Raw genomic sequence first — 19,682 nt, forward strand, 5'->3', positions numbered from 1 at the left:
CACATGATTATAAAATTAGGTAAGATTACTTATCCTCTGCATAGAACTCTCACAAATTGTGTCTGCTATTCATCCAACTCAAATAATATTGCTTTTATTGATTAATTCTTTGGGCATTATTAAATGTGTTGTCTGCTGTGGAACAGTTTAAATAAGGACCCTTGAGCACTTAATTATGTTCTAACACACAGAGAGATAGCAAAATGAGAAGAACTAGAACCTGTCATGATGATGTGTATACATTAACACCTTATTAAGTTTTGTGTGGATTTTATATATAAGGAAAAAAAATATTGTAATGAAGGTAAGACATTTTTGTTTTAGAATTTGTTAATGTTAAAAGTTGATTATTGGTTGGTGTAAAAGACTGCAAATAAGTGAGTGTGTGATTTGGATTTTTAACGTAGCTTAAAAAAAAATATCATATCACTACAGTGTCTGCATTGTGACAGTTTATAGTGATGTCTAGCACTGGGGCATCATGCCGCAGACATGTAGCATGATCCGCCCAGTCACATTATCCTGACACCAGGCCAACCAGTCCTAACACTAACATCTTAATGCTGAGTGCCAAGCATGGCAGGTGCTAGTACCATTTTTTAATAAGACTTTGGTATGGCTCAACTGGGGATCGTACTCATGACCTCACGCATCCGAGGTGGATGCTCTAACCACTAGGCCATCGGAGCGGTGAAAATAAGTGGTTTGTAGGTTTGAACCCTGCTTTGACCAACCCAAAACGGATGATGTGGAGTGTCATTGGGCAAGGCACTTGATTTCTGTTGCCTTATTACTAAATAATCTTCTATCTGCTGATGTTTTAAACACCAATCAATAAATCAATTTCAGAAAAAGTTCCAATAATTAAAACAAGTTATGTTCTTTGGTCAATCATATCATATTCCATTTAAGAAGAATATGAATCATTATCCACAGTACTATTTTGTCATCATAAATTTATTGACAAACAACCAGATGGCTCTAGATTTTAACTAGAAGTCCTGGACCACATATCTTACCCAACACTAAGACTGGTACAGAAGAACATGTCTTGAAAAAACATTCCTTCTGCCAAAACATAATGGTCTCTCATGACCAGTAGTCTCTCATTACAGGTCATAACACTACAATCAATAACTGTACATGGAGAAGCTGGTCTTAAGACAGGTGGACTCTCACAGCAGTGGTCTCTCAAGACAGGGTTTACTGCATATAGACACCTGTAGATCAGAGAGTTTAAAAACTTATAAAGACTTGACTCAATGATAAGAAAATGTAAGTTGCTAAAATAGGTATTTGCACTGTAATTTAGGACCAAAATCTACTATCTTTTAGTTGCAGCTACTGTAAGCTCTGGTAATGGACTTTAAGCTCAAAATTTATATAGTAAATTTCTGTGGTTTAAAGGTTTATTATCAAGTTAACCATTGGAGATATGTTTTAACTGTTTGAGTTACAAACCAAGTGTATGTACCATACATAGGCCGTGCCCCACCCATGCTCATGTGCTATGGTGACTATAGTGAAATATACAGCTGTTAATTCAAGTAAACACCCTTGTTTGTACAAATTCCTTGATGTAATGAACACCCATATTGGCCATCACCCCTCAGAAGACTACTTTATAGCAAGAATGCATTGTTATTATGAATACTTAATTATAACGAGTGATATTTGTGGGCCCCAGATTGTTTAGTGACAGACTAATATAGTTAAGTTTCATGGTTGTTTACCTCAGTGATTGACTTGAGTAGATAGTGTAACAAGAACAAAAGGTAGTGTATCAGATTTCATCTGATCTTGACTTTTAGCTTGTAATTTGATATGATTTTCTGAAAACAAAATGGTATCATTACTGGATAAAAGTACCACTTATGCCCCATTATAAACCCTCGCACAGAAAGAATGGAAATACTTGTAATGTTTTTGATCCAGAGAAAAAGCAGCATTTTTTATGCTTGCTATGGTTTGTATTAAAGTATTTATATTGATGAATATGTGCACTTTATTTTGGAAGATTGGAGAAGAGGAAACATTAAAAACACACACAATTGCATTAAGACATACACACAGACATAATTAAATCATAAAAATAAAATAGTAGCTTTTGATAAGAAAAGAGTTGCTTGTCCTTACTCCTGTAACTTGTCAGAATAACAGGATGTATTTTTGAAGCCATGATAAAATATACATTCTGAGTGTTAGTTTTGCTTATCTTTCAGTCTTTATGAAATGTTGACTGTAAATTCAAACATTTATAAGTCATTGTTTTGAGATGTGAATTTCAAATGAAATGCTTGATTATCTTGACACAAGTGATATACCTGTGACACAAGTGATATACCTGTGACACAAGTGTTATACCTGTGACACAAGTGATATACCTGTGACAGATTACCCAAACAGTTCATGAAAAGGTAGTCACCAATGCTAGTCATTCATAAAGGACTTCTATGGTGGGACATATGACACAAAGACTTTCTCTACTGTACTATAATATCCACCCCCAAACTTGGCAGAATCTAACACTGCCCAAACTTGTGGTTTCTTTACAATTAGATTCCTATTGTCTTTTTTGTCTTTGACTCATCTGATTGGTAAACATGCTTGTCTTGGGAGGATATTCTCTGCCACCATTCAGACCCATTCAGTGGAGGATAGCTAAATTAGTATTGATTATAAGCATATCATGTCATAACTTTGGTAATAAACTCTCTCATCATGGACATGGATGTTGAAACCTTGCCTAAGGCCCTGGTTCAGGTTATGAACAATGTGCTACAAGATGAGAAGTGTCTGTGGTGGAGAATTCATGGCTTGCCAGATAAGATTGCAATGAATGTAATGTGGAGTTTAGGACCCTCAAGACATGGGAATGGTTCCACTCCATGTACCTCTAGTAGTTCTGGAAGTGGATACAGTGATCAGGCTATACAGGTACCACAGGGACAACTATTTGTTTATGTATGTCACTAGTGATCCATTTGTTCTTTGTTGTTGTTTTGGGTTTAATGCCATTTCTTAGCGCTAGATAGACTATATGTGGCAGCCAGTACAACTGGTGGAGTATGAACCCAAGGAAAACCCCTGTAAGAACTACCTACCCATGGGAAGCTAATGGCAACTTTCTCACATATCCACAATGGCCTCGCCTGAGACTTGAACCCACATGGATAGAGGGGAGATGAATGTGATTGGTAAAGGCAAGTGCTTTAGACCTCTTGGCTACCTGCGGACACCACTTGTGATCCAGAGATTTTTCATCTTATTTTCAGTATGAAAGTGTTTTGATCCAGATATCTGTCATTTCATTCTTAGTATGAAAGTGTTTTGATCACACTGGTGATCCAGATATATGTCATTTCATTCTTAGTATGAAAGTGTTTTGATCACACTGGTGATCCAGATATATTTCATTTCATTCTTAGTATGAAAGTACAGTAAAACATGTACTGACCACCTATAGGAAAAGGCAAAACTGGCCTTTGTACACAGATGACTCTGTATACAGATTCACCTTTTAAATTAGTTTTTGTTCTTTCATTATAATTATTATTATTGTTATTATTATTATTGTTATTCTCTGTCTGCGCCGGTTCGAGTCTCAGATTCAGCTAATGTAGATATGAGAAAGCATGCCAGTAGCTTCTCGTGGGTCGGTGGTTCTTTCCGGGGTTTTCCCGGTTTCTTCCTCCACCATTAATACTGGCCGCCATATATGGCCTATCGTGTGCTGAAAAATGGCGTTAAACCCCACAACAACAACAACAACAACAACATTATTGTTATTATTATTATTATTATTATTATTATTATTATTATTATTATTACTACTGCTGTTATTATTATTATTTTTATTATTGTTCTTATCAATGTTGTTTTATGTACATTATGCAGCAAATCCATTAAATAATGTAGGACTACTTCAATGGCCTAAGTGGTAAGAGCGTCTACCTTGGATGTGGTGGGTCATGGGTTTGAATTCTGATGGAATCATACAAAAAAATTATGTTATGAAAATGTTATTAGCAGCAGCTTTTCTTGGCATTCAGCATTTTTAGAGGTTAGTGTTAGGAATGGTCAGCCTGGTGTCAAGATAATGTGACTGGGTGGAATATAATGCTACATATCTGCAGCATGATACTGGAGTGCTAGACGTCACTATAAACAGCCATACTGTAGACATAGTGGTATGACTGAAATTTTTTAAAATCTACATTAAGAATCTAAATCACACAAATAATATGTCTGTTGTTCTGTCCCATATTTATATTTCACACAAGATTACACTATCCTGCTAACGTTTTAATCCATCCTATAAATTAAATCATCACCGTTTTAAAATAATTATTGATCTTTGTTTTGTGTACTTAGACAAAACAATAATTTCACTACTGATTGACAGCTTGCATATGACTGTAAAACAGGACTCAGCTTTACCAAGTTGTATAGATTAGGTTTGGAAACAGATGTTCACGCTTTGGAAACTATCTGGATTAGCCAGTTGCTCAACTCGCTAAATTCAAAAGAAAGCTAACTTATGTAAGAAGACTGTGATGAAAAGGAAAATAAAAAATAGATGGCTATTCTTTGTGACCCTTGAACCAAACTTAGTTTTTCCGATGAGTTGTAAAGAGTGAATGACCCTAGGCCTGATTGAAAAGGGACGTAACTCATGTCTGTTCTCAAGATAAACTTGTTCTTCAGAGACAGCTTTAATTCACAGGCAAATAGATGAAGCTATCAAACTATACTTGCACAGTGGCTCAAATATCATAACTACTTTTCCCACCATCCAAGAAACGAATTGCATCAACTCTTGGCCATAATGATAAAAACTGCCTCACTTTCACATTCTGCATATTGATGTTTGAGTTACACCTCATTGTGACTGGAGTACAGTGAATACAAGTGAGATAGAAAATCTTTGCACACTAATGATATTTCTTTATGTAAACATTGCCTTCCTCATCAAGCAATACTTTATTTTGCATAGACTATAAGTGGTCTTTTGTAAATATGCACCGTTTACTAGTTGAGGCAGGGAGAAACTATTGTTTGGTTCAGGAACACATGGCTACTGTCCACAAAAGGCAGGTGACCACTATATACTGGGCATGTATTGGTAATTTGCTGTGGGAAAATTAGAATGGCCATTGTGAACAGGTGACCACTGAAAATTTTAATGGTTGGGACAGGTTCAAGTGTATGTTGTGAATTCCCCTTATTGAGGATAGCTTTCATTGATCAGAAGACCTTATTGGATGGTCTATTCATTAACACAGGTTGTGAATTCCCCTTATTGAGGATAGCTTTCATTGATCAGAAGACCTTATTGGATGGTCTATTCATTAACACAGGTTGTGAATTCCCCTTATTGAGGATAGCTTTCATTGATCAGAAGACCTTATTGGATGGTCTATTCATTAACACAGGTTGTGAATTCCCCTTATTGAGGATAGCTTTCATTGATCAGAAGACCTTATTGGATGGTCTATTCATTAACACAGGTTGTGAATTCCCCTTATTGAGGATAGCTTTCATTGATCAGAAGACCTTATTGGATGGTCTATTCATTAACACAGGTTGTGAATTCCCCTTATTGAGGATAGCTTTCATTGATCAGAAGACCTTATTGGATGGTCTATTCATTAACACAGGTTGTGAATTCCCCTTATTGAGGATAGCTTTCATTGATCAGAAGACCTTATTGGATGGTCTATTCATTAACACAGGTTTGTTATTGCTATTCCACCTAAACTACTTGAGGATTGCCATTAAACTTGTCATTCTTCTCACGGTCTAGTTGGTCGTAAATAAAAATTGTGATTCTTTGGCATCCGGTCTAGCTGCCACATTTGCCATCATGACAGTTTTGTTATTGCTACTCCATCTGAATTGATGGTCATATCAACATTGGCACATGAATTCCTTTGAGGGACACTTGTAAATTATGCTACCATTGCCATAGTTTTCAGATGACAAGACCTCCCTTGAATTTCATTTCAATTCTTTGATTCATGAGCCATGTGATTATTTACAGACACGTATCTTATCAAAATTGTCACAAAGTACAATATTTGTGTTTTCAAGTAGGAAATGTCACAGTCAAATATTTCCTTTAATATTGCATATAATCCTATAGACGGTTAACCCAAAAGATGACAGAAACCTTTTTCATAGTAAGTAATTCTGATCGACAGTACAGTAAATACAAATGCTTGCATCCACCATCAAATCTAAATGCTAAGAGCATAGACCCAGATCTACCATCACATAATGTGGAGGCATATGTAGAGTGTAAGAACTAGTCAGTTGATCAGACATCATGAATCCAGATCTTCTGGGACTGCAGTTTAGTTGTTGTTTGCAGTTGGATAAAACTTAATACACGACTATAAAGAAAGGTATTTTTAGACGTGTTTTTCACTGCTTCTGGATTGCACTTGTAATTGCTCTTGAATGACAAGATCACAGCATTTGAGGTCAAATATATTTTATAATTATAATTTTGTTATATTTGAGGTCAAATATATTTTATAATTATAATTTAGTTATATCTTCATTTTAATGAATTTGTTAAGTGGTTAGCCAATAACTGCTAGCATCTTTTTATAGTCATTCTTATGTTAACTGTTTGTAAATTTTTGGAACATCAGAATTTTTCCTCATCGCCTCAGAAATTTGTGATGTTCGACATTTTGTAAACAACAGGGAACATACAAGATTTTAAGTAATCTTAGGTCATTATATCAGAAGAAATTGATTGTTCTGTAGAGAATAGAATTTCATCTTAACCTATGAGTTACAGGATACAATAAATTTAAATATTTGCATGTTTGATTATTTATCAGTCACCTATAATTTTATATTTCAGACAGCCGATGTCGATTTAGCTACAGGTACCAAAGATTTGGAGGTAGAGGAGGAAGAGACAAGTGTCAAACCAAGAGGTGAGAGGCGGAAACAGCTTCCATCCATCCCAGATTCCAAAACACTCAATGCTATGGCCAATAACAACAAGCCAGCTACAACACACAAGGGAGGAAGTGGCGGCTACAGCATGTTCTTCCTTGAGTACACCCTTATGGCAGAATAGTAATTACTGTTGATACATTTATTGTTGAGTATCAGTTTCCATGGTTTAGAGAAAAATATATTTTTATTGATATGTAAATTCATTGATTGGGGAAGGGGTAATTTTGTTTTACTAGAGAGATCATACTTGTCAGATATTTGTATCAATAACATTTTCGATGAAATTTGGTACCCCATGAAAAATAGCAATTTGGCAGTATTTTATTGTTGTTCAGAATTATAAGGGAACAAAAGTTATTTAAACAATTTACAGAATTGATCTTTTATCATGTAATAATGCATCTATGTACACTGACCACACAAAGTGATGGAGCACTATATATCCTATCAAAAGTTGGTTTTCGTTCTTACTGGTCATAAATTGGAAGCGCTTATATGATGGGATTTTGCTTGTCATCTGTCTCCTAGTACAAGTTTGTTACCCGGTCTCCTAAATTACTTGAAGAATAGCAATGAAACTTTAATGCTTCTTTAATACCAAGGTCTAGATGATCCTAAATGAATATGGTGCCTTATGGGCATCCAATATAGCTACCACAATTGACTGTCTTGAAAATCTTGTCACTGCTCCTTCTGATCAGATAGTCATGTCAACATGTAATTTTCACTTAAAGACTTCCTTTGAGGTTTAGTTACTCCTGAATGGTGCTGATTTGACATCCAAAATGTCCACCATGGTGGCCATCTTGAAAATATTGTTTTTGCTATTTCCCCTTAATGGATAGTCATAGCAATAAAGGATTTTCACTAAAAGAATTCTTGTGATATGCAGTTTGCTTTGATTGAAAATGACAGTTTCCAATATTGCCATCAGGATACCCATATTTGAAATCCTGTTATTGCTGTATCTCTTTGAGAATTGGTCAGATAGATCAAGGATTTACAAATCCACTTATCTGACTTCTGGCACAAACTTGACTTCACCTCAGGCAGGCTTTCCATGTCTAAAACATTGATAAAAAGAGGGACAAAGGGGTTGTGTTCCATTTGTATTGATTTATGTTTTATATCCAGCGATCTTTAATAGTACATATATTGGTACTTTTATTTGGTGTTTATATGTACTGTATTCTTCTGTTACATAACTGGCCAGTTTCTTTCATCCGTGGTAATGTTGTTTCCTTTTTTGTAGTCATTGTCAAATTAAGTATTATTATTCATGTAAACATGGTAATTAAAAAATTTACCATTTAAAGCAAGTTTATAATAAACGCAGAATAAAGACGTCTTTGAAGGTGCATTTGGATATAAAAGACACTCATCTCTAATGATTGTCCACCAAGAAGATTTCGTTCAGAGTGTGATCAGTGTGCTAAAAAAAGTAGAACCCACAAACGGTATTTGTGATTGTTGTTTTGCATGATAATTGCCGGAGACTGATAATACTTGCTGCTTAGCAAACAATTAAATGGATAAAACTTTGTGTTCTCACTCTCAGAAGTTGTCTTGTCAAATATTTTGGTGTATTTAGCCAAATTCAAGGTGACTAGCTGATAATTGCTAAGTAAATGGATAAAGTAAGTGTTGCAAATCCTTCAGTTGTGAGTATGCATAAATCATTACAGTCTAGTTTTCGTTGTTGTTGATGCAGTTCATGATACATTTCTGCCTTTTATCTATTCAAAACAAGAAATTTCCATAAAATATTCCATTCTGTATTTTTTCTTATGTTTTTAGTCATGTTGGAATGTTGTTGTCTGGAGCAAACTAAGATTTCCTATGGGCAAGTTCAGTTTCCAGTCAGCATGCCATGGGCAAGCTGATTTTTATAAAATTTCTTGTTCCGTGTTTAGATTTGAATAAACAGTAACACAAGAAAGAGTGAAAACAACAAGCTTTGAATAATATAATAATTTATTTCCATGGAAAAATTCTGTAAAAATGAAAAAAATATGAACTTACGGGTTTTAAGAATCAAATCCAAAAATAATCTAAAAATAATCCATGAATAAAATTTTAGTTGTCTAATAACAAAATGTTCTAATGATTTCAAGTTCAAGTCCCTACGAAGAATCCAAGATGGAAGACGATGACGTATGCTGTAATCTGTAGTGTTGAAGTCTACAGTTCCTTGTAGAAACGGCAAATATCACTCACTTTTGGAATTCTGAATAAATTTTTATAAGAGCTGTCTTTGCTCAGGAATTGCTCATATGAGCACACATATTTTCCAAGAAAAACAGAATTAATCCTTTTGAATCCAAGTAATTTGAAATGACTCCAAACTGCACAACATTAACATTCCAGTGTAAAGAAAAAACCCAGCCACTGCTGAGAATATCTCTCCCAAACAAAGGTTATATCATAATCTAAAATGCAAAAGGGGGTCACAGGATTATGTTCCAGAACCTCGTAGAAATTGTGTACTTGTTAAAGATCACGTACACCCAGTGTGGCCCAGATGAAAAACAATCATTTTACTCTAAGAAATAAAAAATTTTAAAAATTGTTTACATCTTAAACACTTAGTCCCATCATGACCTCGATAACCACCGATCATTTTAAAATAAAAATAGAACTTATATATGTGGTTGCTACTAATTTTGAATCGAGATCAGGATCTAGATCAACACCTGATGTTTAGAAAACGAACAGTCAAGGTCAAACTATTTTCTGGAAACAGTATCATCTCCAGTGAATAAATTTACATTACAATAGCATGTAATGAAAAATATAAAAAAATTAAAACTGACAATTAATTTGAAATAAATATATATTAAATCAGATATAATTAAATTTAATATACATAACACACTGTAGATATGGTTTTTTTATGACAAGACATATTGTGATGCTTAGTTGGTTCTAAAATGACACTGTTGATCAAACCTCTAGCATAATATTTATAGTGGCCATCTTTTTAACATTACTCCTCCAGAAAGTATGGATATCGATATAGAGTTTTCATTAAAACACTTGTCAATTCGTTGAGCTTTTGAACTTGGTGACTTGTACATATACAAACAAATTTTGACCAGACTTGCATGTATATGAATGAATTTTGATCAATCTTGTAATATATTATACAAATGAATATTGGCGAGACTTTCTGCAGTATGTTGCATTCTAATAAACAAAGTTGATTTTCAGGTCAAGGGTATATTGTACTGGTATTTGAGCATGTTAACACAAACACGTATATTTGGATTTTTATCACAACCATTTTGTGGATCCATCTGAAGAATACCTTAGATGATACCTGTAGTAATTATAGATTTAACCAGATTTAACATGTATGTTACTGTAACATTGTCTGAGATGACTAAGTGATTTACCAATGATGTCAGGTTCAGTTCAAGACAATAACAAAGAATTACAGGTGTCTTGTGATTTGTTAAGAAAATATGTTTTAGACATTAGGTTTTTTGGAGTTTCTCAATAATATCTGACATTGTTTCAATACTCAAAAATTAAAAAGAAGAGTACAGAAGAAATCAACTTGTAATTGAATCCTGGAAATGTTGTACCACCAGTAAAGCATCAGTCCCTTTAAGGGATTCTTGTTATTTAGCTGATTTGTCCATAGCTCCCATTTCCTCAACTTTAAGTCAGTATTGTGTTAAAAGCACCAATGCAGCTAACCACACCCCACCCATAACCCATAAGCAAAGGTATAGATCATTATTACGAATGCACTATACCCCATGTTAATATGCTAAGGGAAACAAACTAGTTTGGAAGCTAATCATTGTTTATTTACTTGTGACCTCTGTTAAAGGGCACACAAGCTATCTTGAACTAGTCCCAGACTTATTTGTCATGTTTAATGCTGTGTTCATTATTTTTTTTCAGTAATAAGTTACACAAGCAGAAGCTGCCAGGAGTGTACGTGATACCATCAGCTCTGACCCCACTAGGTAGGTCTGATCCTAATTCAAAAGTTATTTAAAACCATGGCATCTTTGTCTCGTGAGTTTTTATTAGCTCTCTATTAATGTTGGTGTATGAACACCAAATTTGAACTTTCACTAAAGCTTTTTAAAATTTCAAAATGGAGTTTCTACATGATTTAGAAATATGACATGTAAACAACATGACCAGCATTCATTAATCAGTGTGAAATTCACACAGTTCTGCTGTAAATTGAAAATCTAAAGATAAAACTAGCCTTAATGCCAGTGTTCTAAGTTTCCACTCATGAAATTGAAATGATTGCAAGAGCAAGTTGTAGTTAAGTGTCCAGTAAGACAGTGCTAAAAAAATATGTTAGCAAGTTGTAGTTAAGTGTCCAGTAAGACAGTGCTAAAAAAATATGTTAGCAAGTTGTAGTTAAGTGTCCAGTAAGACAGTGCTAAAAAAATATGTTAGCTCAATGCACCGGGTCCCTCAAATTTTAGATTGTTCCTCTCCTGTATTCTAAGTGAGATGTCTGCTGGCTTGTTGAATAAAATTAATTTGCACGTGGAAATTTTGATCACGCTGATGAAATGTGTAAATGTATTTTCAAGATGTTGACATACCTGCCATAACACTGCACAATCCAAATCAGGTCACCACTGTCCCACGTGAAATTGAGATCTGATTTTAAAATAATGATGTTGTCCCCCCAAACCAGGTGTTTTGAGAAAACACAATTTTCAGTAAGCTTAAAAAAAAACCATAACACTTTCAGTATATGCCTGTTACATGTATCATGTGTAAAGTCATGATTGGAGCTGATGTAAAACTGTCCCTTGGGCAATTTAAATTTCAGCAGTTAAAGGCAAAGAGATCAGGTATAAACTACCATTTCACGTATTTACTTAATTGGCTGACAGTAGTTACTGAGATGTGTTTGAAGGCTACAGTGGGTGATCCCATTTTGCTAATTTGCATAGTTAGGATCAGGAAGGGGAACAAGCCGTTACAGGTATATCAAAGAGATGCTAGATCTGTGTCAGTTTGTGAACAGTGGCAACGTTTCTTTTAAGTCGATTTTACTGCATATATAGAATTTCAGTTGTTGGAATAGTGTTCAAGTGTAATTCATTTTTTAAACCAATTTAGGTTAGCTATCTGCAAAGCCCCAAAAAATCAATTTCAGAACTCTTAGTTGACAGAGTTTTACTTTGTGAAGCACGCCAGTGTAGCGATGAACACTAATGATACATCCATTACCTTCCAACCCCTTGGAACCCAATTGAATTTATATTTAAATTATAGCTATTGCAACATTGTGTGACATTATTAAAAAAGGGAAAATTTTGGGCATGTCAAAATTGGAGTCCCAGCTTGTGGAATTTCAGTGAGGGCTTGTGATTTTATTTAAATCACCAGCCTGGGGCCTGAGTCTAAAAGAATTCTTTGAGCACTGAGTAAGAGTTCTAGTTTACTGTCCAGTAAGATACATGTATGTAGTTTAATGTTCCATAAGAGTTGCTGTTAAATGTCCAGTAATAGTTGTAGTTAAATGTCCAGTAAGAGTTGTAGTTAAATGTCCAGTAAGAGTTGTAGTTAAGTATCAGATAAGAGTTGCAATTAAATGTCCAGTGGGAGTTATAGTTTAGAATTGCACTTAAATGTCTAGTGGGAGTTATAGTTTAATGTCCATTTGGAGCTGTAGTTATGTATCCAATAAGAGTTGCAGTTAAATATACAGTAGGAGTTCCAGTTTAATGTCCATTAAGAGCTGTAGTTGAGTGTCCAGTATGAGTTGTAGTTATGTATCCAATAAGAGTTGCAGTTAAATATACAGTAGGAGTTACAGTTTAATGTCTATTAAGAGCTGTAGTTGAGTGTCCAGTACGAGTAAAACACTGCACTGTTTTAAACATCATCAGACCTAGTTATTAAGGAAAAATCCATGATCATCATATTATTCCTGCAACTTGGAAATTAGTTTTAACTTCAAATGAGGGGATGACATTTCCTATGCCCATCTAGACTCAGTGACTGTAAATCCTAGTTGGATCAGCAAGCTTTCACGTAACTAGCCCAGATATTTACAGAAAAATTAAGAGAAATTCTTAAATCAGGATAATTTCCCATGCATTCTCCACTTGTGGTTATTTGCTAATCACATCCTACAAATAATCTGTTTTTCTGAGCTTGATTAGCCATGTGTTGCAGATGGACAAATTTGATGCACAAGGATCTCTATTTAAGTTTTGATGATTATAAAACAAATACAAACTAATATTTTATACAGTACTTGGCTCTTATCTCAGTGATATCAGTGAAGTGGAAAAACAGAAACATATTTTGGAAAGTGGAAATATGTTCCATGTAATAAAACTTTGCTCCTTGTGGTAAGAGCAAAGAATAAATTTATAAAGATCTAATAAAAACAAGATACAAAAGCCGAATGGTAAATATGAAACTTGGTCCAGACAGTTATGGTGTGCAATTGGTGTAAATGAATCATCAAACTCTTTTGTTTTGACCAAACTTTGTACAAAGGACAAAACTTATTAGCTTTAATTTCAGACTGCTATTGCCACAAACCAGTTTTTGAATGGGATTAATTTAAATGATAATGATACATCTGCCTTTTGTATAGATGGGACAGAATAAATTGAGCATGTATTCTATGACTGTTCAGTTACTGAACATTTTTGGAAGTTATTTTGAAATGGATCCAAACTTACTTTCCAGAGTTTAAAATTACATCAAGAGATGTCTTTGTAGGAAATAAAGACTTTGATCATCTTATCAACTTTCTAATCTTGCTTGCAAAAGGTGTTACATACAGATCATTTCGTGCATAAAAATCCCAAATCTCAGCTATTATAAAAATTGTGTTTAACACACAAAAGGCTGGAAAAATATGTCACCAAAGTGAATAACAGAAGTGATGAGTGAAAGAAAAAGTGGACCCTTTTGTGTGATTTCTTAGTTTTTCTTTATCTTCACTTCAAAGAAACAAATAGAAAATGTAAAACACCTTAGGGTTTGTAAATGAGTGGTTCTTTTTGTACAGTATTTGGGAGTGTATGTGTCTGTTTTGAATGTTGTTGTTGTTGTTGTGGGGTTTAACGCCATTTTTCAGCACACGATAGGCTATACATGGCGGCCAGTATTAATGGTGGAGGAAGAACCCGGGAAAACCCAGGAAAGAACCACCGACCCACGAGAAGCTACTGGCGAGCTTTTTCACATACCCACAATGGCTGAATCTGAGACTCTAACTGGCACAGACAGAGGTGAGATGGCAGTGATCCGTAATGGAGAGTGCTTTAGACCACTCAGGGCCCCCTGTTTTGAATGTGTGTGTATGTTGTGTCCTAGTAAGTAAAGATCAGGATGGAAAATAATCTTAAGGTAATGCCCCATACACCTGATCAGGTGGTGATGTAGGGGAACATGTAAAATCCGAAAAACTTATGTTTAGTAAAACCAAAAAAAACAAACAAAAAAAAGTAAAAATATAAAAAACAAACTAGTATTTAGGTTAGCATTTGAACTTTGAACATTTTAGCTTTTAAAGAAAAAAAAATAATACATATCTTATTTTATCTTTTATTCCACATCCTTTTTTTGATACGAAAGACACAATTAAAGTGATAATACAAAAATGTCAGCTTTTAATTCAGTGCAACATTACAACAAATACCTCCATAAGTCAGATTTCCAAACACAGCACTTTATTGGGTTCTTGGAAAAATGCTCACAGACATAGCTGTTATGGTAGATTGACATGTTTTATGTTTGAATACAAGAGGGTACATTGCACTTATGATCATGAAACTTAAACCTAACTAAATGATAGAACTAATATACAAATTTCACTTAAAGTACTGCCTCCACTAGGCACAAGTGACATTTTCATTGATCATAATTTCAGTGAATATCATTACTTATATACTAAGAATGTCATTCAGAAAGAAAATTTAGAAAAAGGATGAAATATTATTAAAAGTTGACAATTTCATAATGTTGGTTCAAATTTGCAGCACCTGTGTACTGCTTTCAATGATTAAACAAGCAATATATCAAAGTTTCAGTTACCAGATGTGATCACGATTTTCTTCAACAAGTAGGGGTCATTTTTTTTTTTTTTTTAAGTTAAAAAAAGTGGGATCCATGCCTGACAGCGCAAGCGGGTTCACAAGTTATCAGGATGCGAGTTATTGAGGCAGTGGTTTGTATGTGTGTGTGTGTGTGTGTGTGTATATATATATATATATATATATATATATATATATATATATATATATATATATATATATATATATATAAGGTTCATTCATAATTTGTATGATTCTTATGACAAAAACATTTATCAGAATAATTCCTTGTATTTGATAGATGCCAAAAAGATGAGTGAGCTTAGATAAACATGGGACTTTGTTGTTTCTTTTTATTTTGTATTTCATTTATACAGTAGCATACCATTGATGAGTTATTGTAGCATACAACTAGTAATTTATTATAGGTGGGGGCGTAGTCTTTTGGGGTTATGTTGCACAGCCACGTGAAATGGCAAAGCTTTGGTACTGCACACTTTTCTCACAAGCAGAGTGTGTTAAAATAAAAGGTCTCTGTTATATCAATGGTGTACAAATTTATGTTGATCACCTTCAGAGATTTCATTTGTGTTTTTTGTATCAGCCCATCAGTCGGTTCTTCCATTTATTTGTACCTCTCAGCTTCTCTCTCCTCTAGCATCATGGAGTGTCATTTTAAGAGGCAAATTACAGTGTGATCTCTAAGGAATCACATTAAAAATATGAAAAATTAGGATTATGGTGACAAGATAATACCAGATTCATTTCCACAATTCCAATTCTCCTAATGATTCATCAACACTCAAATTAGTTTGATCATTTGTTGTAGCTTGATTTGTAAGTGGAATAAATTACAAAGTAAATTATAAGTCATCTATGTGTTTCAAAAATAATTTTTTTTCATTCACTATGCACAGGCATTTTGTAATAAAAGGTAGGAAAATATTGAACCTCGCTGACCATAGTGATGCATCTTCAACACATGATGATGCACTTGAAGAAAAATCCATGACATATACCTGATATGATGATGTATCAAGTATGACATCATTTTATGTGTAGAATCAGTTTACCTGATATCATGATGTATCATGTATGACATTTTATGTGGTGAATCAGGGTACGTGACATCATGATGTATCAAGTATGATATCATTTTATGTGTAGAATCAGGGTACCTGATATCATGATGTATCATGTATGACATTTTATGTGGTGAATCAGGACACCTGACATCATGATGTATCAAGTATGACATCATTTTATGTGTAGAATCAGGGTACCTGATATCATGATGTATCATGTATGACATTTTATGTGGTGAATCAGGGTACGTGACATCATGATGTATCAAGTATGACATCATTTTATGTGTAGAATCAGGGTACCTGATATCATGATGTATCATGTATGACATTTTATGTGGTGAATCAGGGTACCTGACATCATGATGTACCAAGTATGACATCATTTTATGTGGTGAATCAGGGTAGCTGACATCATGATGTATCAAGTATGACATCATTTTATGTGGTGAATCAGGGTACCTGACATCATGATGTACCAAGTATGACATCATTTTATGTGGTGAATCAGGGTACGTGACATCATGATGTATCAAGTATGACATCATTTTATGTGGTGAATCAGGGTAGCTGACATCATGATGTATCAAGTATGACATCATTTTATGTGGTGAATCAGGGTACCTGACATCATGATGTACCAAGTATGACATCATTTTATGTGGTGAATCAGGGTAGCTGACATCATGATGTATCAAGTATGACATCATTTTATGTGGTGAATCAGTATGTACAGAAAAAAAGTAATTTGTCTTTAAACTTGAGCACAGAGTCTTAAAGTTTTTTTGTTTTTTTTAACCTCTTTATTTTATTTAGACTAAATTATGGAAATTTCAGGATCTTCTTGGCTTTGGTTCCTTTACTGGCATACTGAAGTTCATTGACATAGAATTACCTGCATAATTAGTTGTGTTCATTTTGATTTTGGACTTGGAGCTTGGGTTTTATACTCTGTTGTTTTGAGAAAATAGGGACAAAACAATGAATAAGAATCAATATTTGTAGTTACTTATATGAAATATATAAAAATTGACAGCTACACAGATTTTATTGAGCTGATCAGTGGCATAAATTTTAGTGCTGTAGCCAGCTATGTTTAGAGGGGTACAGCACCTCACCCACATTTCCAAGTACCCATCTACTTTTCATTGCACCAATCAGTTTTTATGATGCCTTTCTAATGCTCAATAACTTGCCTCATATTTCCATTAGATTTATACATTATATAGAATGAAGACAACCATAAATAATAAGTATGCTCATTCTACTTACTTTTTTTAAAGATTTTGTCTGAACAATGCTCTGTAGTTCAAAATGGTGGATTACCAAGGACGCTTTCCTTGCTCATCAATTGGTCACATGCTTTGTACATGCTGTTTCATGTTGGTAATGCGAATTACTTTGAATGATCTGTGCAGTCTGCAGTATAAATTGCCTGTATGTGGGTGCCAGTTCAAGTTATGTTTTGACAGGTTCTTAGTGCCTAATAAACTCGCATTAGATGATGCCTCTGATTCTTTTTACAAAATGCCAAGAGACAAAAGTTTATGAAGCAGATAATTGAACAAGATCAGATTCTAACCACCATTACCAGCTGATAATTAAACAATATCCAGATTCTAATCAACATTTCCAGCTGATAATCAAACATGATCCAGATTATAATCAACATTTCCAGCTGATAATTAAACATAATCCAGATGATAATCAGCATTTCCAGCTGATAATTAAACAAGATCCAGATTATAATTAGCATTTCCAGCTGATAATTAAACATGATCCAGATTATAATGAACATTTCCAGCTGATAATTAAATATGATCCAGATTAAAATCAACATTTCCAGCTGATAATTAAACATAATCCAGATTATAATCAACATTTCCAGCTGTTAATTAAACATGTTACAGATTAAAATCAACATTTCCAGCTGATAATTAAACAAGATCCAGATTATAATCAACATTTCTAGCTGATAATTAAACATGATCCAGATTATAATCAACATTTCTAGCTGATAATTAAACATAATCCAGATTATAATCGACATTTCCAGCTGATAATCAAACTTGATCCAGATTATATTCAACATTTCAGGCTGATAATTAAACATGATCCAGATTATAATCAACATTTTCAGCTGATAATCAAACATTATCCAGATTATAATCAACGTTTTCAGCTGATAATCAAACTTGATCCAGATTATAATCAACATTTCCAGCTGATACTCAAACATGATCCAGATTATAATCAACATTTCCAGCTGATAATTAAACATGATCCAGATTATAATCAACATTTCTAGCTGATAATTAAACATAATCCAGATTATAATCGACATTTCCAGCTGATAATTAAACTTGATTCAGATTATAATCAACATTTCTGGCTGATAATTAAACATGATCCAGATTATAATCAGCATTTCCAGCTGATAATTAAACATGATCCAGATTATAATCAACATTTCCAGCTGATAATCAAACTTGATCCAGATTATAATCAACATTTCCAGCTGATAATCAAACTTCATTCAGATTTTAATCAACATTTCTGGCTGATAATTAAACATGATCCAGATTATAATCAGCATTTCCAGCTGATAATTAAACATGATCCAGATTATAATCAACATTTCCAGCTGATAATCAAACTTGATCCAGATTATAATCAACATTTCCAGCTGATACTCAAACATGATCCAGATTATAATCAACATTTCTAGCTGATAATTAAACATAATCCAGATTATAATCGACATTTCCAGCTGATAATCAAACTTGATTCAGATTATAATCAACATTTCCAGCTGATAATTAAACATGATCCAGATTATAATCAGCATTTCCAGCTGATAATTAAACATGATCCAGATTATAATCAACATTTCCAGCTGATAATCAAACTTGATCCAGATTATAATCAACATTTCCAGCTGATAATTAAACATGATCCAGAACTTAATCACCCTTGACATCACCATCTGATCCAGATTACATTATGACTGTCATTTTTACTGATGCTGCACATTCAACAAAGAAAGATCTGTAAAGTCACCATACCCCATGCTTACTGACTTATCTAATCTGTAAAATCACCATACCCCATGCTTACTGACTTATCTAATCTGTAAAATCACCATACCCCATGCTTACTGACTTATCTAATCTGTAAAGTCACCATACCCCATGCTTACTGACTTATCTAATCTGTAAAATCACCATACCCATGCTTATTGACTTATCTAATCTGTAAAATCACCATACCCCATGCTTACTGACTTATCTAATCTGTAAAATCACCATACCCCATGCTTACTGACTTATCTAATCTGTAAAGTCACCATACCCATGCTTATTGACTTATCTAATCTGTAAAGTCACCATACCTATGCTTATTGACTTATCTAATCTGTAAAGTCACCATACCCCATGCTTACTGACTTATCTAACATGGATGAACCTGTAATCATTATTCTTACATAGGTTATAGGATTTTAATCACCAGCTGATATTGATCAAGATCCAAATTTTAATATGTCTGCATTAATAAAGAAACTCCTATTTGGTCT

The 19,682-nt window shown here is 33.8% G+C and overlaps 1 protein-coding gene across 7 annotated transcripts in view; it reads left to right on the forward strand.

The window, feature by feature from the left end:
• LOC149782567 (AKT-interacting protein-like) overlaps window positions 1-19,682 on the forward strand; it is a 90,336-nt gene that overhangs the window by 42,405 nt on the left and 28,249 nt on the right. For 5 of the 7 annotated variants that reach the window (XM_089934025.1, XM_089934023.1, XM_089934024.1 and 2 more), the window contains 2 exons: window positions 6,878-7,098; window positions 10,891-10,955. In XM_089934025.1, coding sequence (XP_089790151.1) covers window positions 6,878-7,098; window positions 10,891-10,955 — 286 coding nt within the window. Of the gene's footprint in view, window positions 1-2,598; window positions 2,938-6,877; window positions 7,099-10,890; window positions 10,956-19,682 lie in introns of those variants that run through there. The other 2 variants (XM_089934021.1, XM_089934020.1) reach the window with 2 other exon arrangements.

The sequence above is a fragment of the Sinohyriopsis cumingii genome, chromosome 15 (assembly GCF_028554795.1).
Source record: "Sinohyriopsis cumingii isolate HCF-2022 chromosome 15, ASM2855479v2, whole genome shotgun sequence".
Classification (NCBI taxonomy): domain Eukaryota; kingdom Metazoa; phylum Mollusca; class Bivalvia; order Unionida; family Unionidae; genus Sinohyriopsis; species Sinohyriopsis cumingii.